Genomic DNA, 26,721 nt, shown 5'->3' with positions numbered 1-26,721 from the left:
CACACACACACACACACACACACACACACACACATGTAAGATAGGAGAGTATGATTGCTTAGAGTTAAGAGCATGGATGGATCTTGCAAAGAAAGGGTCAGGGTTCAGCTCTCAGCATTCAGAGCTGGAAAGCTCTCAACTGCCTAGCAGTCCAGTTCCAGAGACCCTGACACTCTCTTCTGGTCTCTACAAGCACATGGTGCACATATAGACACACAAGCTCTCACACATACACACTAGGAAATATAAGTGAGGGCTGCTCTTCCCCAGAACCTGGCCTCGATACCCAGCAACCAGATGGCAGCTCACAGCTGTCTGCATCTCCAGTTCCAGAGTAGCTGACACGCTCACATAAATAATGCATGCAAGCGGGCTGGGGATTTAGCTCAGTGGTAGAGCGCCCTAGGAAGCCAAGGCCCTGGGTTCGGTCCCCAGCTCCGAAAAAAAAGAACCAAAAAAAAAAAAAATAATGCATGCAAAAAACGCCAATCTATCTAAAATAAAAATATAAATAACTAAATCTTAAAACAAATAAATGTAAAAATAAATTCAAAAATTGAATAATGCATATATTCATATCATAAACATAAAATTTGTGAGCAATCCTCTAAAGTTCATTGAATAAAAGTTTGGGGAAAGAGCAGAATGTTTTCCATTGTTGTTGTTGTTGTTATTGTTATTTTGAGACAGCCTCTTGTAGCCCAGGATGGACTCAAATTCAGTGTAATCCTCCTGCCTCTGCGTGCTGGGACCGCAGACATGCACCATCATACCCACCTTGGAAAAGGGATTTCGAAACTCCCTCCCTCTGTTTGGAATGCCTGCCTGCCTACCTTAGTCCTTACCAAGTTGTGGCTGGGTCTTTCTCCTCCTCCCAACCCTAGCCTGGAAGTCTTCAGAAGCAAGAAGCAGACCTAGTCTTGTGTGAGGTCTCAGGGGAGGGTGAAAGGAATAGAAACAGGCCAGAAAGAGAAGAAGCACAGTGAGCCATGGAGGCAAATATGGGGACGAAAGACAGAAATGGCTCAGAGCAGGCCCTGGGAATTGACGGAAAGGCACGAGTAGGTAAAAGGAATTATGGGTTCAGATCTCAGGCCTTCTAAACTCTCAGTCCTGCCTCACCCTGATCCTAGTCAGGCCTAGATCAGACCTTCATTATCACGGCAGCACCCTGTCCTACCCAATCCATACTCTGTCCAGTCCCATTAGCCCAGCCCTAACAGCAGGGTCACTCACAAAGGCTTATGGTGCAGTCTGAGGCCATGGCCAACCTCAGCCTCTTGGAACCCCTCCAACTGTCATAGAACCCGCCCCACCCCCAGCTGCTACCTAGCCCAAATCCCTGAGTGCTGTCTGGGGATAGAGAGACAGAGAGCTGGAGCCACAGACAGAGGGACACACAGCCTTAGAGTCAGACTGACAGGTATCCAGGAGGCCATGGGCATGCCTGGAAGCAGAGGCAGATGCGAATTGAGTACATTCAGAGACTAGCCCCATCCTGCTCTTCAACATGGACCAGAACCCCTCTGGCCGCCAGAGCAAAGAAACAGCAGCTCCCTTCGGCAGGCAAGATGAATCCCAAGACTCTCTGAAAGTGACCTCGAGCTGCCAAGATGCCACCCAAGGTCAGCAAACTGACATGCTGGCACCTATGCCCATCATCTACACTCGCAAATTCAGTGGCATGGAATCATACACACCCACACCTAGCCGAAGGGTTAGCATCCAGGAACCACCAGCATCTATCTTTCTCCCTCGCAGGATCAGTACACAGAGTCCATCCCCATCCACCATTCTCCCTCGAAGGTTAAGTACTCAAGAGAACCCTCCTCAGGGTTTCCAGTCCATCGCCAAAGACATACAATCTGTGGCCTACAATCGCTGGCTCAGTTCCAGAGAGACTTCTTCCCTTTACCCGAATCGCCGACTGGGCATCCTAAGCTCTCATACCCTGTCCTGTGCCCAGGAAGAAACCTCAAACTTACAAATCGACCCTGAAAGTCACTCCTCCATGACCCAGGCATATGGCCTCAACAGAAAACAAATTCGCCCCAGTGTGGATGTTCCCCCGTCCATAACCCAGAGCCCAGAGGCCAGCATCAGAAGTTTGGAAGCCTTTCTCTGGGACTCCAAGGACAACTTGAAAGAATTCACAGAGGACTCTGAGTCCAGTCACAGCTCCTCAAGACTGTCCAGCATTTCTACTACAATAAACTCTAGCAGGTGAGTACAGGAGGGACATGGGGGGCGGGGGTGTGCATATTCAAGCCTGGAGTCCTACAGCTGCATTTGAAACTGGGGGGTGTGGTGTTGGGTAGAGGAATACCTGGGTGGAAACATAATGTCTGGTGTTTCGTTTTGATGAAATGGGGTCTTGGGGTCTCCTCTCTACGTAGACCAAGCTGGCCTTGAGCTCAGAGATCCTCCTGCTTCTGTCTTCGTGCTGAGAGTCAAAGGCACATGCCACCAAGCCTATCTTCCCGGGTGGGGTTTGAAGAACTGTGGGGTGACTGGACAGGGCAGATGGGCTTCCTGCTGATGCCAGTCGCGTGATCTGTCACAGGGTTCAGAGCAAATGCTGGACACTGCTTCCCATAGGCTGGAGGCTGCTGCTCGAGGCCAAGAAGATCACTAGACACCTCAGCCTGGTGCTGGCTGTGGCCGGCATGGTGATTCTCAGCCTCATCGCCCTGTGGAGACCCTGGATCCACTTCCAAGTGCCTCTAACGCCCCCAGGGGACCCCGCTGGCCCCAAAGCCATCCCCATCGACACCATCTTCTTCATGCGCTGCCCTGACATCTCCTGCATGAATGAATACGACAAGAATGCTTGTAAGGTTGGCCCCGCCCTCATCCCTCCAGAGACTCGGGTCTCCTCTTTGTCCCAGAGAGCTTCAAGAGCAGCTCTCCCCCTTTGGTGACTCTGATACCCACACAATGTCTTCATGCCCAAGAGCCTGATGTCACTGACCAAAGATGGAACCTCACATGCCAGATCTGACGCATGCAGTGCCCACTGTTTTAGAGCAGCTCAGCGCTGGTTTGTGTGGACACGCATCCGTGTGCAGATGTGAGTGCATCTGTATGAGCTTGCATGTGTGGAGGCCAGAAGACGACCTCGGGTTTGATCCTTCAGGAACTATCTGAGTAGGGGATTCGATTGCTATGATAAAACACTGTGACTAAAGCAAGTTTGGGAGGGAAGGGTTTATTTCCCCTTCAGTGATCAGCATCTGTTTCAGCAAAGCACAGGTTTCATTTTTCTGGCTCTCTAACTATCCCCGGTGCCCTACAAGGCTTACAACCACCTGTAACTCCACTCCCAGGTAATCTGATGCCCTCCTCTGGCCTCCAATAGTATGTGTGTGCCTGTGTGTGCCTGTGTGTGTCTGCGTGTGCCTGTGTGCACACGCACGCCTGTGCCTGTGCCTGTGCGTGTGTGTGTGTGTGTGTGTGTGTGTGTGTGTGCCTGTGTGTGTGTAAATGTTCATGGTACATGGGTGGAAGCCAGACGTTGATGTCAGGCACTTCCCCATTTTCCCATCTTAATTCTTAAGGATGTATTTATTGGAGACAGGTCATCAATATGTAGACCAAACTGGTCTCAAACTCACAGAGATCTGCCTTCTTCTGCTTCCCAAGAGCTGGCTGGGGTTAGAGGCATGCACCACCACGAGCATCCATTTTAAAGTTTTTATTTATGCATCTGTGTGTGTGTGTGTGTGTGTGTGTGTGTGTGTGTGTGTTATGTACATTAGTGCAGGTCCTCACAGGAGCCAAAGAAGGCATCATATTCCCTCAAACCGGTGTTACAGGTGATCGTAAGCCACCAGTGAAGGTGACAGGAACTGAACTCAATCCTCCAGAAAAGCAGCGAGCACACTTAACTGCTAAACCATCTCTTCAGCACAGTCCTGGTGTTCTTGATTCTCCTATTTTTCCAGATTTGCTGGATATGGCCTGGGCCTGCCTCCTCATCTCCGGTGTCATGAGTTTCTGCGTGTGCATGGGTCTCGTCAGCACTATATTCTTCCCTAGCACCAACCTGCCCTTGATGGACTTCTCTCTCTTCATTTGCAGCCTCATGACAGGTATGCTACTACGATGCTTTCCATGGGTGCCCATGACAAAGGCCAACCCCATCCCCTCTATCCCAGCTTCATCTTCACCTCAGCCCCGGCACTACCTCCTTACAAATCTCCAGCCATCATGACGCCTCCGGCCCTGAAAACAGTCTCACTGTCTTAGCTCCCATCTCGTTGCCAGCAAATCTAAACCCCAAGTCCTTCTCCCTGATACCTGGTCTAGCCCCACCTCATCCTCAATACACCTTTTCCCAAACCACCCTCCTTATCCTTCTCAGCCTCTTCACAAATCTCAACACTCAACTTGGCCTCAAGCCCCGTTACTCTCCATGACTGTCTCAAGGTCAACCCGACCGTGTCCTTCTAAGAGGTTCAACCTCATCCTCAGTCCAAGTCCAACCATAGTTTCACCTCCTTCTCAGTCCACACTCCAATCTCCCAGCTGGGAACTTCCCTCTGAAACTCGTCCTAAGCAATTTCCAACTCCATCCTCTTCTTCAACCAAAACCCAAGGACACCTTCTGCCAATTCTCATTGCCAGCACTTCCTGGACCCCAACCTCTATACACAGCTCCATGTGGAGCGTTAGCCCACCTTCCAAAGAGTGTCCTTCAAGCTGCTTCATCTCTCCAAGTACACTTTCCTCATCTCTTGAATCGAACTTTTCATTTTTCTTTTTTTTTTTTTTCAAGATTGGGTCTTGTGGGGTTGGGGATTTAGCTCAGTGGTAGAGCGCTTGCCTAGCAAGTGCAAGGCCCTGGGTTCGGTCCCCAGCTCCGAAAAAAAGAAAAAAAAAAAAAAGATTGGGTCTTGTGTAGCTGAGGCTGACCTTGATCTTCGTATATATGCAGCCAACTATGTCCAGTATGTCCTACATTGAGATAATAGGTGTGGGCTGGCATGCCATGTTTATGTGGTGCTGGGCATGGAACCCAGGGATGTACGCATGCTAGGCAAGCACTCTACCAACTGAGCCACATCACAGGCCAGTGGAGATGATATTTTCTGCCATGTGAAAATGTAGTGAGTGTTCACTTACAAAATGTTAGCTCTGTTATTTCTGTCACCACTCTGAGTCCCATGGTTGGTTCGACTAATCTGACTAGCTAGACAAGCATCCACTTCCTCCCTCACCACTCTATGTGTGTCCCCCCCTTAGCCAGCAGAGAAGGGCAGTTCTTTGGTTAAGATCATAAAAATAACTGGAAATCCCCTGCTAAAACCTCCAGACAAGTTTCTAAGGTCCATCTGAAGCACGCAGGATAGTGACAAGCCTAAGTCTCTGGGCACGCGTAAATGATGTCTATGTGGTCTCTCTTCAAAGAAGTCATGAATGGTGGCACAGATCTGAAATCCCAGCATTCAGGAAGCTGGAGTGTGAGGATAACTGAGAAAAGAGGGGCCAGCACTTCATGCTACTTTGATAAATAATACTCACTGTGATAATCTCCCAGCCTCTCCCAAGTAATTCAAAACTGACATGCTGATTAGAGCATCTCATGTCCAAACACATACCCAGACTGGGAGAGGTCGAGGGCATTTTAATTAGGTAAAAAGTGATGTTGTCCTCCTGTTCTGGATAGTAATTGACCACAACTTCGAGTTGTGTCACAAAACATTTTTGTAGAAGAACAGCAGTGCTGAGAACAGACAGCAGTGCTGACAACAGAGAGCAGTGCTGACAACAGACAGCAGTGCTGACAACAGACAGCAGTGCTGACAACAGACAGCAGTGCTGACAACAGACAGCAGTGCTGACAACAGACAGCAGTGCTGACAACAGACAGCAGTGCTGACAACAGACAGCAGTGCTGACAACAGAGCAGTGCTGACAACAGAGAGCAGTGCTGACAACAGAGAGCAGTGCTGAGAGCAGTGCTGACAACAGAGAGCAGTGCTGACAACAGACAGCAGTGCTGACAACAGAGCAGTGCTGACAACAGTGAACAGTGCTGACAACAGAGAGCATATAGCTCCTGTCTGCTGGTCACTGGCTGGTGTCTGCTTTATCTTGTAGCTCTTGCTATATTATCACTGTGTCTGTTTCTGAGACCAAGTCTTACTTTGCAACCCATACTGTCCAGAAATCCCAACCACTGCCTTGCTTCTGCCTCTCTGCTGCTGGGATTGAAGGCAGCACACTCCTAATTGTCTGAAGATAATTGTTGAGACTGGAAAGACAACTGGAGGTAAAGAGCACATATTGCTCTGAAGAAGAGTGGAGTACTTAATATTTCCAGCACCCACATCGCAGCTCACAGCTCTGTGTGAATCCAGCTCTAGGGAGAGCTACTGCCCTCCTCTGGGCTCTATGCGCACTGCAAGCAGTTGTGCACACCAACCCCCCCACCACCACCACACACACACATGTAATTAAAAAATAAAATAAATTTTAAGTATAATTGTTTCACTATAAGCCACAATTAATAGAAAATGCCTTAGTTTACAATGACACATTTTCAGTCAGATAATTCTATTATGTCCAATGTGAGTAAGAGTTTCTTTTTCCCCCTTTTCACAAATTATCTTCAATTCTTGTTAATTCAAATTACCCAAAATTATTGAATTCTCTCTCTCTCTGAGATTCTCTCTGGTTATGTGCATACCAATGACCACACCCCCTCATGATGGCCCTCAAAGATAAGCTGGTGGTAATGACCAAAATAGAGATGAAAATACTGAGGCTCAGACACACAAGAGACTGCTGTGAGGTAAGGGACAAAGGCAGGGTAAGGGGCCTGGTTTTTGAGCCCCAAAACCTTCCAATATCTCACATCAGGGTACTGTCAGGAGTCCGAGGGTGGAGGTTTAAGATCTGGAGATCAAAGACATTAGAGGCAGCGTGCTTACACATGCTGCCACTTGGGAAGTTAGAGCAAGTTCAAGGTCAGCCTGTACTACACAATGAGTCCAGTAGCTAGCCTGGGCTATAAAGGAAGCAAGATCTTATCTCCAAATAACAACAACCAAAAGAAAGGTAAGAAGTGAAGGAGGGAGGGAGAATGGAAGGAAGGAAAATGGAGAGAAACAGAGGAAAGAAGTTGCAGGAAGAGAAAAGAGGCCTGGAGAGGTAGCTCTGCTGATAGAGCACTTGTGTAGTGTGCACAAAGCCCTGGGTTCCATCCCCAAACAGAATACACTGAGCACGGGGATGCGCGGCTGAGACAGGAAGAGTTCAAGGCCATCCTTAGCTGCATAGGGAGTTTAAAGAAACCAGCACCACAGTGAGAAAGCCACAGCCTGTGACTAACCTGGGGTCAGGAGGTGCGGGGAGGGGGATGTCACACCTGTTCTGTGCTACACAGGGATCAACATCATTTTGGGGGTCCTGTTCTACCTGATGCAAGCCCGAAAGTTCCTACAGGAAGGCATGACCTACACACTGGGGAGCAGTTTCTACCTTGCCTGGATCAATGTCTTCTTCTTCTTAATGACTGGTCTGGCTGGGCTCTGGTGTGGCCTCAGTGGTGCAGACGGTGTTGTGGGGATTGTTGGGAGGCAGGGTAGGGTTTCACACAGGGCCAGGGAGGGTGGGACTGGGCTTGGAGTCAGGGCTAGGGATTCTTGTAGGCCTGGGGTAGGTTGGGGACAAACAGGGTGAAGTTGATTTGGGGTTTAAGGATGGGGCAGTGGCTGGGTTAGGACAGCGTGGGGTACAAGGTGAGGCTAGCCTACTAACCTCTGTGTTCTCTGCCCTCTTTTCCCTCTCAGGTCTCTTCTCCTATCTGAACTACATCAACTTCTGGTCTATCCTGTCACTCCAGGCCATATGGTCTTAAGACCTGACTATGAACTAACACTGATGGTCTGCTTAGACTGTCAACTGCCAAACAATCCATCCCTATACTCAAGTTATGTAACTTCCGACTCCCTTCAACCCAGAAGACTAATTTATATTTTACAAAAAAATATCTTCTTGACATGGCTCTGTATGTTGAACTGCCAAATTCCCTTATCCCCTACTCTGTCCATCCTTATCCTCCTAAGTAGAGGGATAGAGAAGAGACTCAAGGGTAAAACATTAAAGGTCAGAAAACACTGGGGTAAGGGTCCTTGGCAAACAAATGGTAGGTCTTTGTTTTGTTTCATTTTGGTGGGTTTTATGGGGGTTGGTTTTTCAAGACAGGGTTTCTCTGTGTAGCCATGGCTGTCCCAGATCTTGCTCTGTAGACAAGGCTGGCCTCAAACTTATTGAGATCTCCTTGCCTCTGCCTCCAGAGTGCCAGAGATTAAAGGTGTGAGCCACTACCACCTGGCCACAAGGTGCTTCATGGTTGTTGAACAGTTGACTTCAGCTTTCTTTTGATTCCTGTTGTGGTTTTTTGTTTTTGAGACAGGGTCTCACTATGTTGACCAGGCTAACCAGAACTCACAGAGATGGGCCTGCCTCTGCCTCCTGAACACTAGGATTAAAGGCATGCATCCCCAGCTCCAACCTTTAGTCTTATAATCAAGATCTCACCTTCTCTGAGGAAATCCTGCTCACATCCTCAACTCCCCTCCCATCCTTTCCTGCAGTCCCACCCCCACAACCCCCTTCTCTATTTCCCAAAGGCCCACAAGACAAGTGTAAGGCTTTGGGAGGGAAGTGTGGGGCCAAGAATGCTCTGATAAGTGGGGAAGGGTTAAAACCCAGGTAAAAATCCCAGTTCTGTCCAAGTCCACTAGCTCCATGACTCACTGCAAGGTTGGCCCATGTAGGACTCAGTTTCCTTGTCTGTAGAGGCAATGATATACTACACAGACGCAACCTTTTGATATCACCACATAACATTATCTACAAAGTTCACACCCAAGAACTGCATGATCAAAGGACTGGAGAGATGGTGGGGTGGTTTGGCCCCCATAGACTCATATGTTTGAATGCTTGGCCCATGGGAGTGGTGCTATTAGGAGGGTGGCCTTGTGGGCGTAGGTGTGACATTGTTGGAGGAAGTGCGTCACTTTGGGGCAGGTTTCGAGGTCTCTGAACACAAGCTCCTTCTGCCACCTGTGAATCAAGACGTAGAACTCTCGGCTCCTCCAGCACCATGTCTATCTGCACACTGCCATGCTTCCCACCATGATGACACTGGACTAAACCACTGAACTGTAAGCCAGTCCCAACTAAATGTTTTCCTTTATAAGAGTTGCCTTGGCCCTGGTGTCTCTTCACAGCCATGAAGCCCTAACTAAGACAGATGGTTTAGTGATTGAAAAGTGCTTGCTTGCTTTCCCAGAAGACTTAGTGCAGTTCCTAGCTTCCGTGTTAGGTGCTTCACAACTGCCTGTAACTCCAGCTCTGTCCTTCCAGCCTCCGCAGGTACGGCATTCATACATATGCATATATGCCCCTCCCAACATGCACCACTCACACAAATTAAAATAAAATAAATTTGAAAAAAAGAACTGCATAGTTGTTTTTTTTTTTAAAGGGGGGGGGCATCTGGATTGGTGGCTCAGCTATTAAGAGCACTTGGTTTTGCAGAGAACCAGGGCTTGATTACCCAAACTCACATGGCTGTTCCCAACAGCCCATAGCTCCAGTTTCAACACTCCCTTCTGACCTCTGAAGGTATCGGGCACACACACTCATACATATAAATCTAAAATAAGTACACTTTATTTTCAAAGGAGAAAAATTTAGATGTGCTCTCATGTATTTCAGGCTGGTCTGGTACTCGCTATGTAGCCAAGATGGAACCTAAGTTCTCAACCTCTTGCTGGCACTGCAGGTGGGCGCAACCATGTCTGGCTTAATGCTGGACACGAGCCAGCCTAACCTAGAGAACTGTCCACAAGGTCCGCTCCAAGGCTTGTTTCCTAGGAGATACTAGATTTGGTCAAGTTGCCCATGTTAACCATCAGTGTGGTAATGGAAGTCAAGCACAGAGGCAGACAGGCCGTGTATCAAGAAGCAAAACAAAAATTCGGTAAGGGAGTTAGGACTAGAAAGAGGGGGCTTGGTGAAGTGGAGTCTGGGGATTCTTTGCTAAAATGGGAAGAGGGAAGCTTCAAATGCAGAGAGAATGAAACATGCTAAGAGTCCTGTGGCAAAGAAGGGCTCAGTAGGTTCTATAGATATGTGGAAGGCTACAAGTGGGGGAGGAAAATGAGGGATGTCACTGGGGGCCCTGACGAAACCATTGCCTTCCCTCAGGTGTGAGCCAGCAGCAATAATAGAAACTCATTTACATTCCTAAGAGAAGAAACTTTCCCTTTACTTCAGACCACTCCGTTCCAAGGCCAAACTCCTCAACGGAATGAGAAAGAGCCCTAAAGAGCAGAAGGCCAGCTAAACAAAGAATACTCAGGTCACATTAAGGACTCCATAGCTTAAAGAGTATTACATGGAAAGACTATTTGGAGGACAAAATGAAGAAAAAGAGAACTGGTACAAAATACAAACTTAATTTTTTTTAATGTTCTATTAATTTTGTGGTTGAGGATCCACCTCCAGCTCGTCCCAAGAATTCAGAACTCTGACCCTTATCCCCAAGACCTAGGAGTCCAGACCTCCGCCTCCTTCCTCGGACCCACCAGTCCATTTCGCAGCTTCCAGATTCAGACACAGCCCTCCAGCCCCGCTCCCTCATACCCAAGGATTCAGACACCATCCACCCTCCCTCACACCCAGGGGTCCAGAACCAAGCTACCCTCTCTCAGGCACAGGGAATTCCCGCGTTCCGCCCATCACAGAACACAGTCCTCTAACAACACCACATCCATGCTCCCCTAAAAGCCTGCCAGTCTGTGCTGGTTCTGCCTCCCGCGTGGCAGCTGCGACTGCTGCTGGGTAGGCCCTTTAAGCATAACCCAGCCCCTGCAGCACAGACTAACTCCACTGACGCGCTGGCTAGTCCGGGAGCTTCCGGTTCTGGCCCCACCCTCATCCCAGGGGACCTTTCTCGTCCCGCCTCTCCTCGGGAGCTGTCTAAGTGGTGCCTGACGAGAGTAACGGAAGACCCTTTCAGATATGTCCTTCATTCTTTTCATCCTTTTCGGAAACAACATACCTTATCACCTGGCCAGGAATGTTCTAGCGGCAACAGACGTTTGTTCTTTCTGCCACCAAGAAGGCGGAATTCCCGGCTCAGGCGTAGGTGTAGGCTGCCTCAGGGCGGGGCCTAAGAGCCGCTGGAGGCGGCACCTTGCGGGCGCGGTGGGAGGGACTGACAGGCGGCGCGCGCTATAAAGTGGGACACGCGGCTCTGGCGCGCGCCTGTGGCGATTACGTGTGAGGTGAGGTCTTTACTGGTGAGTTTTCTCGAGGTTGGCTTCGGCGCCTTCCAGTCAGTGGTGCTCCTGTGCGCCCTGGGAATCTCGTGTCCCGAGGTATCCATGGCCTGGTCACGGGTGTACCTGTCGCGTGGACGGGCTCAAGGGCGCTGCTTGGGGCCGCGGGCGCTCTCGGGTTGGAACCAGGGTGTTCCCTGAAGGGGCGGATGCGGGTACTTTTGGGACGATGCCTTTCGCCAGGTTTGTGGAGCTTGGGATGCTGGGACGGGCCTTCCTTTGTCTTGCCTTAGCCGGGCTACGCCATTTCTGCTGCTCACGTCGCGAGTCTTGTCCGCCATCTTCCCGTTTTTAGGTGTCAAGGGAGGGGGGTGTGTGACATCGAATTTTTCCTCCCAATGACAGCCCCGTGCTACCTGCAGGTTCTCTCCGTAGGAAATCTCTACCACTGCCCCTCCCCCGTGTGGGATTTTGGCATTTTTGTGCAACCTAGAACACATGAGGGCTGGAGGAGGATGGGGTGTAGGGGCAGATACACGATACGGAGTTACCAAGGCGGATGTGAGTGCACGTGGAGGACTGGATTGCTTCGGAGCAGCAGGTAGGAGTAGACGAGGAGAAAGGAAACCAGGCCTTTGTTCACCTGCAAGAATACTAATACAATGTCTACAGGATACCTAATGGTTTTGTGGTTGGGCCTAATGGTACAAACATGACGTCCCAGCTACTCAAGTAAATTACTTATTTCACCCAAAATAACCACACATTCGCCTCTAAACCAATCTTTTTCTGCCTACTAGTCAGTGCTGTTATCATCCCTGATTAGACTTTCCTCCTGGGATCCTACTGTTCTCTTTGTGTTCCTTGCTAAGTCATCTCCCAGACGGCTTTCACAGGGTGGTTCAAATCTGGCTGAATAAGTCACTGGGCCTTGTTTATGTCAGTTATATCTTAGCAGGGTTTTGCTTGTTTGTATTTTGCTCAGTAGAACAACCTCCTTAGTTCTCCCACCAGGTTCCTCAGGATTTGTGTCTTTTCGGGCTTTGTTTTTTCAAGGTTACTAGCAATTACAGCCAAGACAGGAGACTATGGACCCATTGGGCTGGGGAAGTTGGAGCATCTAGTGAATTTTCTGTTTATTAATCGTTTATATTGTGTTAGCTTGACCACCATCCTGATGGCAAGTAGCCCTGACATTGCAGAAGGCCTGAGGATCCAATGATGTTTAGCACTGGGCTCCAAACATCCTTGAGGACACAGTGCCCCTCCAGGACCTTTGACACCTGGAGGTCTGAGGACCTCTAAATTTGATGTTCTCTACACCTTTGGGCTGTCTCCACACAAAACCCTCACCAAGTCCTTTCTGTATTACAGGTGTATCTTGAAGCCAAGAAGTCATCCATCATCTTCTTACTGTGGTGAGAACCTTTTTAATCTACCCATGGCTAAAATATGGTACCTTCCTTTTCAGTTACTTTCTGTAAGTTGGATTTAATGAGCCAGCAAGTATAGGGTATTATATATTAAATGGAACCAGTCAGGTGGTTGATAAAGATCCCAGACCTACTGTTCATAACTCCATACTGGTCAGTTAGCCACCTCAATAAACCTGGGTGGTTAATGGAACAGACACATCACCTAAATTCAAAGAGAGGGTGGCAGTATTTTCTGCCTTCTAAGGGTAAGGACTAGGTAAGATGCAGAAAAGACCAAATTTTCAAACCCAGTAGAGGGAGCAAAATGTCAGCATTATCGCCTACCCACTGGATTTGTAGACTGAAGACAATGTGCCTTTGAGCTTCGCTTAGGTCCTAGTAAATAATTTATAAATAAAAATGATTTTTTTTTTCTTTAAGAACCTTGAATTTGGGGTTGGGGATTTAGCTCAGTGGTAGAGCGCTTGCCTAGAAAGCGCAAGGCCCTGGGTTCAGTCCCCAGCTCCAAAAAAAAAGAACCTTGAATTTACATAGGTGCCATTATTGAAATAACAGGCTTTATCAGAAGACAGGAATGTGCGTTATCTGAAAAAGAACAAGTTCTCAGCTCTAGGAGAATATCCTTGTTTCTCGGGTGTTGGGAACAGGGAAAACAATGGCTCTGCTGTTGACCACACTGGCCTTGGACTGGTACCAAAGTGTCCTGCACAGTGCTGGACACATGGAGCCTCTGCAGACTGGGCAAAGATAGGAACTGAGAAGATACTGAGAGCTGGAGAGGAAGGCCTGGTGCCTGTCGGCTGTGTCCTCAGAGTGGAACAGGCAGGAGAGAAAATTACCTGTTGCCCACCCCACAACCACTGGTTTTGTGGGTTTTACAAGAACCTGAAATGGGGTGAGTGTTGCTAGGGCTGAATTTTTCATTATTATGTGGTTACATCTTTAGACAGCTCATTTCTGCACAAAATATGGAGGCTTATGGCTGCTGAATAATTGTGAGCATAAGCAGAATAGTGTACTTTCCTTTTCAGTTACTTTCTATAACTTGTATTTATTGAACCAGCAATTATAGGGTTCAAGGCCAGCTTGTACTACACATACATACGTACACACATACATATATATAACAAGACTCTTAGGTGGAGGAGAGGGCGGGATATTTGAGGGAAATGAGTTCACCACATCCCACTGAGGCCTTAGGCAGGTGTCATTTCTTCTGCAAAATGCAAAGTCATTGCTTCCCCAAGTTGCAGGGTGGAACAGTGGTACTCGCCTCAGAGTCGGGCAGGTTTCAGAGTTGGTTTAGGGGGAGACAGGCCTGGAAGAAAGGTAGAAGCCATTTAGGGACATATTCACTACATTCTGGGAATTCCCAACAGTCATAGGGCTGAGCCATGAGACCAGGACCAGCCTCTGTCTCGTTTGCCCCACATTCCCAAGGACAAAGCAGCCTCAGTCTACAGCATGCAGGTCAGCGTGGCAGTTGAGGGATAATTGGTAACTTCCTATAATCCCAATATTCCAGGTGGCTAAGGCGGAAGAATCGTGAGTTCATGTCCAGCCTGGGCTACATAGAAAAATAAGTGAGTAAGATGTGGGGTGTGGTAGAATGTATCAGAAGCTACCTGGGGAGGTAGAGGCATCTTGGGAATATAAAGGCCAACTTTGCCCACATAGACTGTCTCAAGCAAGTAAACAGTGAACTATTACAGACCTCTAAGGGGCCTGGGTTCTCTGAAACCAAGTCTCAGCCATTTTCTTGACTGGATTTCTGAGCACTGGGATACACTGTCCCCCTTAAGACTTCAAGTGGCCCCAAGGCCTGAGAAAGAGAGGATATTAATATTACCAGGACCCCTGTGATGTTCAGCACTGGGCTCTGACCATTCTGAGGACATGGTGCCCCCAGGGACCTTTGACACCCTGGGGTCTGAGGGGTCCTGGCTACAAAAGGGAGTGGATGGAGGAGCTGTGTCGTCTTCATGAGTCTCATCAGCCTCTCCCCTCTCCCTCCTGCCAACAGACAAGAGGCGGTTCCTTCAAACAACCAGGCTTCCCTCCAGGTAAGCAGAAGGGCTACCTAAAGTAGGGTAATGGTGTTGATACTTCTATTACAAAGCTGTTTAAGACTCTGCTGTCAGTGTGTATGCTTGGGGACCCCTGTGATGTTCAGCACTGGGCTCTGATCACCCTGAGGACATGGAGCTACCCAGGACCTTTGACACCTGTGGGTCTGAGGGGTCCTAACTACAAGGAAGAATGAATAGGGGGTGCTGTGGTCTTCCTGTCCCTTGTCAACCTCTGTCCCCTCTCCTTCCTGCCTACAGGTGGTTTCTGCAGACAGTCTACTTCCCTTCAGGTAAGAGCAGGAGGACTATCTGGAGTAGGGGTCTAGTGCTGATCACATGAACTTGGTTTACACAAAACAGTGGGTGAAGAAGGCTGGACCAGGTTGCTATGAGGCATCTTGTCATACCGTTCTTGGGAACCCCCATGATGTATAGCACTGGGCTCTGACCACCATGGTGACGTGTTGTGCCTCCAGGACCTTTGACATCCTGGAGTCTGAGGGGTTTCCATTCTAGAGGGATGCTGGGTGGGAGTGTAGCCCTTTATCACCTACCAGCATGCCCTATGTCTTTTTGCAGCCTCTGCAACAGCATTGCTTCTAGCTGTGTTGCTATCTTACCTTGAGACTGTGAGGGCCATGGCGGAGAGAGTGCTGGTGCCCACCCAGATAGGCCGGGGGGACCGCTACTACACATACACGGAGCTGTTGGCTATCTCAAGGCGTTTCAAGCAGAATCCCAATGAGCTGATGGTCACCTGGATCCTGCGGGTGTATGACCAGGGAGGCCCTGCCCTGTCCCTGAATTCTGGGGAGCTGGGGCTACTGGGTGACCTCACCAATGATGCCATCTTTAACTACCGCTGCAAAGCCCTACGGGGGGCTGGCTGCCAGACTCTACTGAGCTGGCTACTGCAGGCCTGGCGTCAGCGCTGGGAATCCTCCCTGCATTTTGAGGCCACTGAGCTACCTTTCAGGCCCTGGACCACTATGGAGGAAGGCATCCAACTGGTTCGTGAGCTGGGCATGATTGAATGGATCTACCTTGACCCAGAAGGGCCTGTGGACCTGGCCCCAGAGGATGTGGCTTTCACTCAAGGCCTGCAGCGGCGCCTGCTAACAGCAGCACCCTCTGAGCTACGGCTTTCACTGGTCAGCCTGCTGGTGCGTGGCATGACAGTATTGGAGGCTGTGATGGAGATCCAGACTATTGCTGATGTGGGCCTGCTCTGGCGCCAGAGCCATCCAGGCCGCACCAAGCTCATGTTGGGGCCCAACCCAACTCGCAAGGACCTCCTAGGCTGGCTGCTCAGCCATGGTGTACCCAGGGAACAAGTAGACAGGCAGCCTACCAAGGTACTCCTGGAACTGTACATCAAAGAAGCCAAGCGCAGTCGTGGTCACCCCAACTATGGGCTAACCGAGGAGCAGCCCCCACCACCCCCTTACTCTGACCAGGCCTGTGGGGAAGAGCAGCCAGTGCGTCATGACTAGTCCTGGACTGACATCAAGAGGACACCTGCACCCCAGGGTTGAAGGTGGGGAAATGAATTGCAAAGAGGCTGCCTGTAACCCAGGTCACTAGGAAGCAGCTTGGCAAGCACCTTCCCCACATTCCCATCCCTACAGCACTTAAGGCCAAACTCAGTGGCCCCAAAGAGGAGTGTGCATGTTCCTAGCCACACAGTCCATGTGGAAAGTGAGCTACAGGTGGCCATTGGCTGTGATTCTAGGGTGCTTATGGCCCTGGACTTAATCCCCTTGAGTTGGAGCTTAACGCAATGCTAAGATGTGTGGCCACTTCAGGGTCCCCACCCCTCTGCCTCCACATGGGCCCCAAAGCACTACATACAGGCCATCTTGAATTTTTTACTTTTTCAATGCAACACTTACATAGATTTTAGGTATAGGCCGCACTTCCATGGACTTATACTGGATGTTTGACACTTGAGGGCCAGTCTCCTATTGTAAAGGCTTAACATTGCAAACTTTTCTAATGCAGCATTTTTACTTTATATTTTATTTTGAGCTTATGTGACACTTTTTTGTGGGGAGGAGAACCCCCTTTTGTAAAGACTTTGCTTTGGGGACCCTGTCCCCATTTTCTTTTAACCATACCCTTCCCTCTTGAAGCACCTTCCAGCTGGGTCTGGTCTCCCTGGCTGCACAGATGGCCCCTGGCCAATGTAGATCTGGATTTAGTGGAGGGGTGAGGTGGGCAGCCCTGGAACTTTTGCCTTCGTGAGTTCCTATTAAATGGCTGGATCATTGCCCTCTGTGGGGTGTGCTGTTTGATTCGGTTCCGGCGTGGGTAGAATCTGGGTGATGAGCTGGGTCCAGGGCAGGTGAGGCACAGGCGCACTTGCCCACCTTTGGCCTGTTTCCAGAGGATACTCCAGCGGTCTGGTGAGGAAAGGTGGGCTGGTAGGGGCCAGTCATAGCCACTGGCTGGCCTCATCCCCTACCTCAGCCTGCATTTGATTCGAGTTTGCTTTGGTTCTTGTGAATCAGACCTTCTGGTTGAGGCTGTCCTAGGATTCCAAGGTATGCCCCTTTGCTTCCTTGGGATCTCAGGTTTTGATGTACCTCCCCCAGATAGGAAACCTCTCAAGACAGGGATCACCTATTGGCTTTCCCAGTGTTGGCTGGGGGCTCTGGAGAATAATGTGGACACAAGACAATGGGCATGGGGCTCCGGGTGATGGCAATGGCATGGTGGCTGCTGGTCAGCAGGGGTTAATCCCTCTACTTCAGGGAGGGCTTGAGGTAGTGGAGCTTACAGAAGGTACTGGTTACCTTGGTGCCCTGGGAGAGCCCCTACCTCCATCTGCTCTGCTACCAGTAGGAAGTAATGCCAGGGTAGAGTTGCTTAAGGCAGTTCAGTCCTGTGTGCTCTCAGGCTACAGGTTCCCACCTGCACACAGGCTTATTGTGAGCCCTGACACCTGTATGTACAGCACCTGATTGCAGTGTCCAAGCTAGCATAATGCTTGGGGTCCACCCAGCCATCATCCCCACACGCGCATGAGCATAGTAAGTGACAAGCCAGAGTAGCAGGTGAGCACACGTGTTGGGATCCAGTGTCAGCTCGGGGCACTTTTGTGTCTCTTCCCTCCCCTCCCTCACACAACCCCTCCCAGGGCCCGCAGGCAGCTGGGCCTCCAGGCCAGAAGGCCAAGCCCAAGGCTTAGCACAGCCAGCACAGCCACAGCTCCGGCCAGCAGGGGCACCGTGGCTGCAGGAAGAACATGGGGGTTGTGAATCCCAGGCCTTGGGAACTCCCCACTCCCACCCCTGCGTAGAGGGCTGTCACCTGGGGGGCTGGCAGGCTCATAAGAACCATGGCAGGGGGCCCCGTGAGCTGGAGGCCGGGCTGGAGCAGTCAGCTGCTGGAAGCGCCCAAGTGGACAGGGAGCTGGGCACCCAGGGACCCTGAGTGGCAGGGGTGGGCGAGAGGTGTCATTGCGGTAGATGAGAGAGACAGTGACATTCCTGGTGGTGGAAAGGACAGTAGCATCACTCGCTCCCCATCCTAAGAAGAGCCCATCCCACCCAATGCCAAGCCATCACCCATCCTCACTCTCCATCTTCCTCCTCAGGTTCCCTGGAGCTCCCCCGGAATTCAAAGGCCATGCAGGCAGCATAAGGTGGGGTGTTCCCATCGTAGAGGCCCAGAGCCCCCTGGAGGGCCAGCAGGGTGCTGTCATGCTGAAGAGAATGTCCAGGAATAGAGGCTAGATCAGGACCCCAGAGTGTTTGTAGCACCTAGATTGTCTCCAGTTAGAAGTGACCCCAGACCACTCCCATCTACACCATAGACATTCTATAATGATTGTTCAGGCATACAAATTGGGACTGGGCAGTTCTATTCAACAGTCAACCCTTGCAGGGGTTGCTAAGGTCTTGCTCCTATGACCCCTCCCTCATCTTTACTGTGTGTCTAATGATACAATCTAAGGACTGTAGGAGATAAGGGTGAGCCAAGGCAGTGGACTGAGATTACATAGGCACCATAGTCTGACCACCTCCACCACAGCCTGTCCCTCATGTAGCAATGCCTGCCCTTCCCAAGGACTCACAGCTGAATACATGACCATCTTGAGGGGCAGCCCCAGGCGCTGAGCCCGCGAGAAGTTGCTGAGGATGGCATCCAGCAGAATCCCTGAGGGACAGGAAGAAAGTATTTAGATGCCCCCTCCTCACCTGAAAAACAGCTCCCCTAAAACCACAGATCTCACACCTTACCCCCTGTCAGCTGGGCCTTTTCTGCTGCTCGGGGTGGGCCCACATGTGCCCTGATATCCAGAGCGGAAATCTGTGACAGAGTCCTCAAGACATCTGGGGAGGCCCAGGAGGGAAGAGCAAGACCATGGGCACGCTGGGGGAGGAGAGAGAGGGCCTCAGGAGTGAATCGTCAGTCACCCCCATTTGGGGTGTGTGTGTGTGGTGTGTGTGTGTGTACACATGTGTGTACGTACACCTAGGTTAGATGTTCTCTGCAGATGTTCCTCAAGCCTGGCCCACCTAGTTTGTGAGAGCCTCATTGGCCTAGAACTCACCAAGTGGGCCAAGTTGGCTGGCCACTGAACCCCAGGATCCTGTCAAGGTCCAGCTTTTTTCATGTATGTACTAGTGATCCAAATTCCTCATGCTTGTGTCTTACTAATGGCCAACCCTCCAAACCCTGGCCCTCATTCAAACCCCTCAAAGATCAGCTCACCACAGTATGAGCCAGAGCAAGTACCAGACCAGAGTCCTTACCAAGCCCTTTGGGACCAGAGATGCCTTGGAATCTGACATTCGGTTTTCTAGAAAGATCCAATGAAATGGTACCAGGAAAGGGGATATATATATATGTATGCTATGCCACCATCCTACCAGCCTGTCACTATCCCCAACCATACAGGTGGGGGAACCAGGGCACACAGGGCTAAATCACATGGCCTGATAAAACAGCTAGGACAAGTGCAGATTTGAAATGCGCAGCTGGGAGAGGTGAGAAGAGGACTCACCTGACAGATCAAGGTATCCAGAACTTTCCATGCTCTGCGGAGTGGCTCTCCAACCAGGGACAGCCCAGTGAAGTTGCCCAGGCGGGTCAGGAAGTCCTGAGTGGAGACAACTGGATGAACCCTACCAATCCTTGCCTGGCACCCAGCCCCACCAGCCCACACCAGCACTCACTGTCCAGCCCTCCAGGGCCTCCTGGTAGTCAGCTGCCTCTGTGGACTCCCGCAACAGCTCATGGTATCGAGGGCAGCTGCGCATGGGGAACCTCAGCAACTGGGGGAAACTGAGGCTCAGGGAAGACAGCAGCAAGTCTGGGGTCTCACAGGTGGCCTTGGGGCCAGGGTCTCTGGCCCTTGCCTCACCCAGTGTCCCCTGTATCCAGCTGTACTGGGCAGGGGTAGCAGCTCCCACTCTGACCAGCTCTGCCAGGGATAACCTTGCAGATCTCAGCTGTTCTGGGCCTCCAGAAATAGATCCACTCAGCTTGGAGCTGCCCCTGCCCCTCTCCAGCTCAATATTGAGCTTTATCTATATCCTTTTTTATATGTGTGGTGCTAGTTATAGAACCCAGAACCTTGGACAGGCTAGGCAATCCCTCTACCTCTAAACCACACCCCCAGCTCCTCACTAGGGAATTCTAGGTGGGTAGTTTACTACTGAGCCATACTCCCATCCCCTCCTCACTAGAGGAGTCTAAGCTGAGGGTGTCTACCCCTAAACTACATCCCTGTCCTCTTGCTAAATTTTTTTTTTCATTTCAAGAAAGTCTCACTAAGTTTCCCTGAATGACAATGATGTTGAACTCAAGACTCTTCTGTCTCTCCCACCAGATCAAGCCCCCTGACCTTGTCCTCAGACACAGGCACTGTGTGCACTGGAATGGGCTTCCAGTCAGCCTCAGGACTTCCAGGGGCAGCCTCGGGGAAGAGCCCAGCCAGGTTGGCCTGTGCACTCTCCAATGTCCGGTCAAAGTCTGTGCTGCGGATGTACACCTGGGGCGAATGAGGGCAGCAGAGCAGGTGGACAGGCCAAGGGTCAGCAGGGTCCCAAATCAAAAGCTTCAGATTTAGTTTGGGGTAGGTAAGGTTAAAGGTCAGGAAGAGGGGGGGAATCAAAGGACAGCCACTGAGGGTCAAAACTCAGAGTTCATGAGTCTAATTTTCATCTTTGGAAGTTGGGATCAAAGGTCAGAGTTGAGTGATGTGTTGGATTGCAGGGGTCTGCTGAGATCAGAATAAGGGGGTTGGGGCTAACAGGTCAAGATGTAGAGGGTGGGAACTGAATGACATAGAGCTAAAATTCAGTACCAGTCCTCAGAGGAGTCAGGGGGCAAAGGAAGTAAGAAGACAGAAAAGGAAGGTGGGAATGATGGTGGTAGACAGCAAAGGTTGGAGGTTGGAAACAGGGGTGGTGCTCAGTGATGGAGGGCTTGCCAAGCATGTGCGGGTCCAGGTTCTTACTGAGAAACCCCACCCCGAGAAATATCAGGTGGGCAAAGCAAGGATCAAAGACAGAACCAGGTTTGAAGGTCAGAAGGTCAGGCTGGAGTGGTTGGAAATCAAGACAGAGGTTGAGTGAGGTCAGGTGAGTGGTTAAGGCTGTGATAGAAGGTCAGAGGACTGTGAGAGAAGGTCAGAGGTCAATGTGGATTCCCTACTGACTTAGAAGCCTACGGGGGTGCAGGTCAAGTAGATGGAGATCAAAGACAAGAGGTGAAGACCAAAGGGGGCTCTGGGTTCAAAGGTCAACAAAGTACCTCTTCGCGCCTGTACTCAGGGCTCAGGAAGGCCTTGTAACGCCTCCTCAGAAATCGGCCCAGTTCCAGCTGCTGGCGGATGCCCTCCTGGGGACAGAGGGGGCCTCAGCAGACCCTCATCTCCTGTCCCCTACCCCTCTTCCTCACCCCCCTCTCCCTCCTCACCTTAGTCAGTTGGCCCAAACCTCGAGGCCACAAGGTGGAGGCAGCTTCCTTGTGTGGATCTGTGGGGTAGGAGGCCAGTGGAGCCCGGTCGCCATGTCGGAACACCTGGGGATGTTGGAGAGGCAGGTCAGGGTTGGCCTAGAAGGTAGAAGGTGGGTCAGGTGGGGTGGGGGGCTTCGCACCAGAGCCACAAATAGCAGGGGCCCCTCCGGCAGGGCCTGGGGCGGCAGCAGCAACAGCAGCAGCAGCAGCAGCAAGGGTCCGACGGTGTGGCCTTGAGACCCGGGCTCAGCCATTTCCACAGAGAGCAGACGCTGAGCTCAGCCTCCGTCTGTGCTGTGGCCTCACCTGCTCATTAGCCTCAGACTCAGCCCCCTGCATACCCTGCAGGCCCCAGCACGCTCCCCAGCACTGAGGAGACCTGGGATTAACACAGTTCATCTTCACAGACCCCCCAGGAGATGTCCATTTGGCTACCAGCACCTATACTGTGCTGACAGGGAAACTGAGACACGACAGGATTACTGACTTGCCTGAGGAAACACCTAGGAAATGGCAAAGCTGAGAGGTAGTTACAGACATCCCCTAACCCCTAGGCTTCCCATGTTTCCTGCCTTTCCTAAAGTGTCAGGATTCTCTGAGGCCTCCTTGGACTTCTTGAAGATTTCATTTTCTTTCCACACCATATATATACACCTGGTTAAAGCCAACAGGGCCCTGTAGCAAAATACCCACACCAGAAGTCAGACAGACCAGGTTCAATGCTCTCACCATTACAAGATGTATCGTGTTAAGCAAGTTGCTGTACCTCTGTGTGCCTTCATCTCACAAAACAGATCAGACGAGCTCAAAGTATATTAAGCACTTAAGATAACCCATTTGCAGAGAGGAGCTGTTAGGAAGTTGTGTTGATGACCACATAACAAGTGACCCTAAAATTCAGTGATTTGTGTGTGTGTTCATGTGTGTGCAGGAGTGCACATGTATTGAAGCCACATGCCGGTGTCTTTTGCAAACACTCTCCACCTTATCTTTTGAGACAGGGTCTCTCACTTAACTTAGAGCTTGCTGATTCAGAATAGACCAAGCTCCAGGAATCCTCCTGTCTTAACCTCAACAAGCTCTAAGACTGCAATTACAAGCTGCCATGCCAAGATCTGTCATATGGGTGTTGGGGAGCTGATCTCGGTCCCCAACTTGCTTGTGGGGCAAACATAACAATGTGCCACCTCAGGGGTTGGGGATTTAGCTCAGTGGTAGAGAGCTTGCCTAGCAAGCGCAAGGCCCTGGGTTCGGTCTCCAGCTCCGAAAAAAAGGAAAAAAAAACAAAAACAAAAACAAAAAAAAAAAACAATGTGCCACCTCCCTAGCCCCAAACTGAGTATCTTAAGACAGTCATTGCTCATGGGCCTTATGGGTCAAGAGTTGGGAGGGCTCAACTTAGAGGGAATCTAGCTGTTTACTTTTTGAGATTTTTTTTTTTTGAAGTGGTGGTTTAAGACAAGATCTCACCATGTAGCCCTAGCTGTCCTAGAACTCACTATGTAGACAGGCTGTCCTCAAACTCACAGATCTCTGCCACGCAAGGGCTGGGATTAAAGGTGGGCTTCACTACATCCAGCCGTGACTTATTTATTTTTATTTTATGTGTTTTTATGTATGTGCATGAAGTATCTGTGGAGGCCAGAAGAAGGCGTTGGATCCTCTGGAACTGGTGACTTTGAATTCCAGTCCCGAAAGGACAGCAGCGTCGCTGACCCAAGAAATTACTCCATGTCCAGCATGGTGAACCAGTTCATTTACTGGGGTCACTCACAGGTTTGTGACTCAAAAGCAGCTGCTGCACCCACACTGGAATGTCCTAGACAGATGGTGCGAGGACGACAGATGTGTCACTGGGGGTCCTCTGTGCACCTCAAAGGCAGCTCCACTTAAGAATTCTGTCTTGGGTGCTGGAGAGATGGCTCAGAGGTTAAGAGCACTGGCTGCTCTTCCAGAGGTCCTGAGTTGAATTTCTAGCATCCACATGGTGGCTCACAACCATCTAGCAAGATAACCACGAGATCTGGTGCCCTCTTCTCACCGGCAGGCATACATGCAGACAGAATGCTGTATACATAATAAATTAATAAGTCTTTTTTAAAAAAGAGCCCTCTCTCCAGCAACCACCTACTTCTTCTATATCGGGTGAATCTGGAAAAATGTCTTGAGTTTTGTGAACCTCTTGAGCCGTCTTCCCACCCTGGACTGGAGAAACACCTGCACCACAAACAGAAGTTCTCCGTGTGGAGAGGTCAGAGGTCAATGTCAAATGTCTTGTTTTATTGCTTTTCACTTATTCTGATCATTCTCACTCAACCTGGAGTTCACTCATTTGGCCAACAAACCCCGGGATCTTCCAGTCTCTACGTCCTAGTGCCGAGGCACAAGCACCATGCCTGGCTTTTTATAGGCATGCTAGGGAATCAAACTCAGGTCCTTGTGCTTAAAAGGTAAGTATACACCCACTGAGCCCTGCCCTAGCTCCTTTCCTGGGGGATATGTTTTCTTTACATTAAAAAAAAAAAATGGCAAAGACATCTTTGTGACTCACTGAAGGTCATTCCACTGACAGCCGTCAGAGCTGGGGTTCAAGCCCACACAGGCATCACCGCAAGAGGCTTTCTCACCATGTATGTCCCCTGAGTCTCCAGCCTGAGGACACTGCAAAGAACTGGGCTCCTCCAGTGGTGCATCCCTCTGTGCACAGCTGGTAGCAATTAGTGGGGGATGAAGGCAGTTCCACACACACGTGTGTATCTCCCCTCTCTGCTGCACCTCTAATAACCTGAAAGTTATAAGAGGAAAGGTATACAGAGGAAAGAATTCGGAACCTACAAGAACACTGGGTGGTCAGAGTCAAAGTGCCTGGCTGTCCCTGTGGTCCAGAGGTCAGAAGCTGCCACTGCCACCATGCTTCACACCAGGGTGCACATTCTGCCATTTTCGCAAGCTGGGGACCAAATTCTAGTCTAAGTCCCAACTGTCATTCCCACCCTTGCATCTGGCAGACACAAGCATGCCATTTTGCCTGTGCCATTGGACCCCTTCTTCATACCTCAGTCATTCTCCTGCCTCAAGATACCAGAGGCTATCTGTTCCTTCCCAGCTCACAACTCTCCCATGGCTCCCCAGCACACTCTAGGGAAGAAAACGGGACCCAGTGTGGAGATCCAGGTCTGGACTCTTCAATCTCATAAGTCTTGATGCTGGATTTAGGTCCCATGTGTGACACTACACACCTACATCCCCTTCCTCCCAATCCCCAGTTCCAATGTCTCTTCTACCCAAAATGCCCTTCCCTGGTCACCATGGTCACCATTCTGGTCTCCCCGACAACCCCCTCCCATTCTTGGAGACTCTTTCCTGTTGGACCCAGAGGTCTGAGGGAGGCAGGTCAAGTGCTGTGTGGCTAGGACCCATGGCTATGAACTTGCAGGAAGTGAGGACAGGTGAAGGGACTGGGGCAGGGGTGGGAATAGGGAGGGGAGGGAGCTGACTCCTGACCTCCTCCCCCAGAATGTGACCTTGGCCATGGCCGTGTTCACCATCCTAGCCTCCATCTACTTCTTCAACAAGGTGAGGGGGAGGTGGGTGTAGGAGGGGTCTGTCTCTCTTGTCTCTCTTCATTTGGCCCTGAAGCTTTTTCTGTACTGAATTGCCATGTGTCTACATCACACCTCTATCTCTGCTCTAGGCTCAGCAGTAAGAAGGCATGGCTCCCCAGTCCACCAGCTTGGCTCCCGCCTGCTCTGCCATTGCTCTGGCCTCTAAGATCCAATAAATGTAACAGCACCAGACCAAGGCTTCCTGCTCCCTAAGCTCTGCTCCCTACAACCCTGTTCCTCATAGGTCCACACAACCATGGATCTCAGCAGGCAGGTGAAAAGTAGAGACCTGGCCCCTAGATCTGAGGGAGGAGACTTGGGACCTGTTGCTCCAAATCTGTGAGAAACTGGGCCCTGGGCCTCTGAGTCTGAGGGAAGAGGCTGGGCCCTGAACATCTGAGTCTGAGAAAGGAGGCTGGGCCCTGAATCTCAAAATCTGTGGGAGGAGGCTGGGCCCTGGACCTCCAAGTCTGTGGGAGGAGGCTGGGCCCTGGACCTCTGAGTCTTTGGGTGGAGAATTGGGCTTGGAGTCCTGTGTCTGAGGGAGAAATGCTGGAGTCTGAACCTCTGGGTCTGAGGGAGGAGTGGCTCTTGAAGAATAAGTAGGAACCTTTAGGTCACATGAGTATTTAAGGGGCATTTCAGCTGTGAGTGCCAGGGCACAGAGAAGAATTTCCAGGGTTCGATTCTCCATCTGGCGCTAAACAGCTTGCTCAGGACTTCAGGCTTGTCTCTCTGAGCACTCCTTCCCAGCAAAGGTGCAAATCTGTTTAAAGGAAGGCCACACTAAGGATTGCCAGAGATCAACGGTGTGGGCAGATGTTGTGACTGTATGTGGAGAGTCTAAGTGGATGTAATTCCTTTCCTGGTTATCTTAAGAAATGCTAATATTTCTTCCTTTTTTTTCTCTCTTGTCTTAGCAAACTCCTATTGAACCGTTTATCACCTGCCATCAAATCCCTATCTGATAGAAGTGTCCAGAACCCCAAATAGAGGGAATCTGTTAGCAGCGCACTCCATCACCTTCCTGCCTCCTCCAAACTTCCCAAGGGAGTGAGTGCCCTGAGGGACAGACACACCTGCCCAAGAAAGTTCATTTGTATGCTCTGGGTCTTCTGGACAAGGACTAGAAATTTCCAATCACGAACATATTCGCAAATCCTTGTAGTTCAGATCCGTGCAATTTTAGTGGGTTACAAGCAAATTGAGATCAAGCAGAACTAGCGGTCGTGCTCTCTCTTGATGAGAGCCAGTAACAGCATCCTTTGTCCTCCAATGCAAGGATTCCTTGTGCGCAAAACCAGAAATAGCCGCAAGGTGGCGATGTCAGACTATTTTC

General features: G+C 50.4%; 3 protein-coding genes and 4 non-coding genes across 9 annotated transcripts; 6 read left to right on the top strand and 1 right to left on the bottom strand.

The window, feature by feature from the left end:
• Positions 1-1,510: 1,510 nt before the first annotated feature.
• On the top strand, positions 1,511-7,864 carry LOC116894350. 2 transcript variants are annotated; one of them, XM_032896048.1, is made up of 5 exons: positions 1,511-2,223; positions 2,564-2,832; positions 3,945-4,091; positions 7,391-7,522; positions 7,797-7,864. In XM_032896048.1, the coding sequence occupies exons 1-5, from the start codon at positions 1,511-1,513 to the stop codon at positions 7,862-7,864; spliced, it is 1,329 nt and encodes a 442-aa protein (XP_032751939.1). The 2 variants fall into 2 exon arrangements, with proteins under 2 accessions (XP_032751939.1, XP_032751940.1); XM_032896049.1 differs by lacking the exon at positions 7,391-7,522.
• Positions 7,865-12,510: 4,646 nt separating this feature from the next.
• On the top strand, positions 12,511-12,601 carry LOC116895083. The gene has a single exon (XR_004387250.1). It is a non-coding gene; the product is annotated as a small nucleolar RNA SNORD88 (small nucleolar RNA).
• Positions 12,602-14,587: 1,986 nt separating this feature from the next.
• LOC116895079 lies at positions 14,588-14,677 on the top strand. Its single transcript, XR_004387248.1, has one exon. It is a non-coding gene; the product is annotated as a small nucleolar RNA SNORD88 (small nucleolar RNA).
• A 159-nt stretch (positions 14,678-14,836) lies between these two features.
• On the top strand, positions 14,837-17,075 carry C2H19orf48 (chromosome 2 C19orf48 homolog). Its single transcript, XM_032893784.1, has 2 exons — positions 14,837-15,095; positions 15,385-17,075. The coding sequence occupies exons 1-2, from the start codon at positions 14,996-14,998 to the stop codon at positions 16,296-16,298; spliced, it is 1,014 nt and encodes a 337-aa protein (XP_032749675.1). The 5' UTR covers positions 14,837-14,995; the 3' UTR covers positions 16,299-17,075.
• Positions 14,891-14,980, top strand: LOC116895082. Its single transcript, XR_004387249.1, has one exon. It is a non-coding gene; the product is annotated as a small nucleolar RNA SNORD88 (small nucleolar RNA).
• LOC116895084 lies at positions 15,222-15,312 on the top strand. The gene has a single exon (XR_004387251.1). It is a non-coding gene; the product is annotated as a small nucleolar RNA SNORD88 (small nucleolar RNA).
• Acp4 (acid phosphatase 4) lies at positions 16,660-25,026 on the bottom strand. Of its 2 annotated transcripts, XM_032893782.1 has the most exons (12): positions 24,833-25,026; positions 24,329-24,562; positions 21,736-21,840; positions 21,571-21,657; positions 20,660-20,806; positions 19,989-20,087; positions 19,817-19,912; positions 19,050-19,182; positions 18,884-18,966; positions 18,385-18,512; positions 18,118-18,296; positions 16,660-17,207 (listed from the first exon to the last, which is right to left on the bottom strand). In XM_032893782.1, the coding sequence occupies exons 6-12, from the start codon at positions 20,070-20,072 to the stop codon at positions 16,798-16,800; spliced, it is 1,113 nt and encodes a 370-aa protein (XP_032749673.1). In that variant the 5' UTR covers positions 20,073-20,087; positions 20,660-20,806; positions 21,571-21,657; positions 21,736-21,840; positions 24,329-24,562; positions 24,833-25,026; the 3' UTR covers positions 16,660-16,797. The 2 variants fall into 2 exon arrangements, with proteins under 2 accessions (XP_032749673.1, XP_032749674.1); XM_032893783.1 differs by lacking the exons at positions 16,660-17,207; positions 24,329-24,562; positions 24,833-25,026 and adding exons at positions 17,927-18,039; positions 21,918-22,120.
• Positions 25,027-26,721: the final 1,695 nt, after the last annotated feature.

This window comes from Rattus rattus, chromosome 2, assembly GCF_011064425.1.
Source record: "Rattus rattus isolate New Zealand chromosome 2, Rrattus_CSIRO_v1, whole genome shotgun sequence".
NCBI classification, from domain to species: domain Eukaryota; kingdom Metazoa; phylum Chordata; class Mammalia; order Rodentia; family Muridae; genus Rattus; species Rattus rattus.
Note: the sequence above shows the minus strand (reverse complement) of the source record. Positions and strands in the feature narration are given on the sequence as shown.

What these genes read in the sequence shown, in the direction of transcription:
- LOC116894350 (XM_032896048.1), top strand. Translation starts at nt 1,511, where the DNA reads ATGGACCAGAACCCCTCTGGCCGCCAGAGCAAAGAAACAGCAGCTCCC. An exon ending in ACTACAATAAACTCTAGCAG is followed by an intron (nt 2,224 to 2,563) that starts GTGAGTACAGGA and finishes GATCTGTCACAG; the next exon opens with GGTTCAGAGCAAATGCTGGA. An exon ending in CTTCTTCTTCTTAATGACTG is followed by an intron (nt 7,523 to 7,796) that starts GTCTGGCTGGGC and finishes TTTCCCTCTCAG; the next exon opens with GTCTCTTCTCCTATCTGAAC.
- C2H19orf48 (XM_032893784.1), top strand. Translation starts at nt 14,996, where the DNA reads ATGAATAGGGGGTGCTGTGGTCTTCCTGTCCCTTGTCAACCTCTGTCC. An exon ending in GACAGTCTACTTCCCTTCAG is followed by an intron (nt 15,096 to 15,384) that starts GTAAGAGCAGGA and finishes GTCTTTTTGCAG; the next exon opens with CCTCTGCAACAGCATTGCTT.
- Acp4 (XM_032893783.1), bottom strand. Translation starts at nt 22,031, where the DNA reads ATGGCTGAGCCCGGGTCTCAAGGCCACACCGTCGGACCCTTGCTGCTG. An exon ending in CCCTGCTATTTGTGGCTCTG is followed by an intron (nt 21,841 to 21,917) that starts GTGCGAAGCCCC and finishes CAACATCCCCAG; the next exon opens with GTGTTCCGACATGGCGACCG. An exon ending in AGGCCCTGGAGGGCTGGACA is followed by an intron (nt 19,913 to 19,988) that starts GTGAGTGCTGGT and finishes GTCTCCACTCAG; the next exon opens with GACTTCCTGACCCGCCTGGG.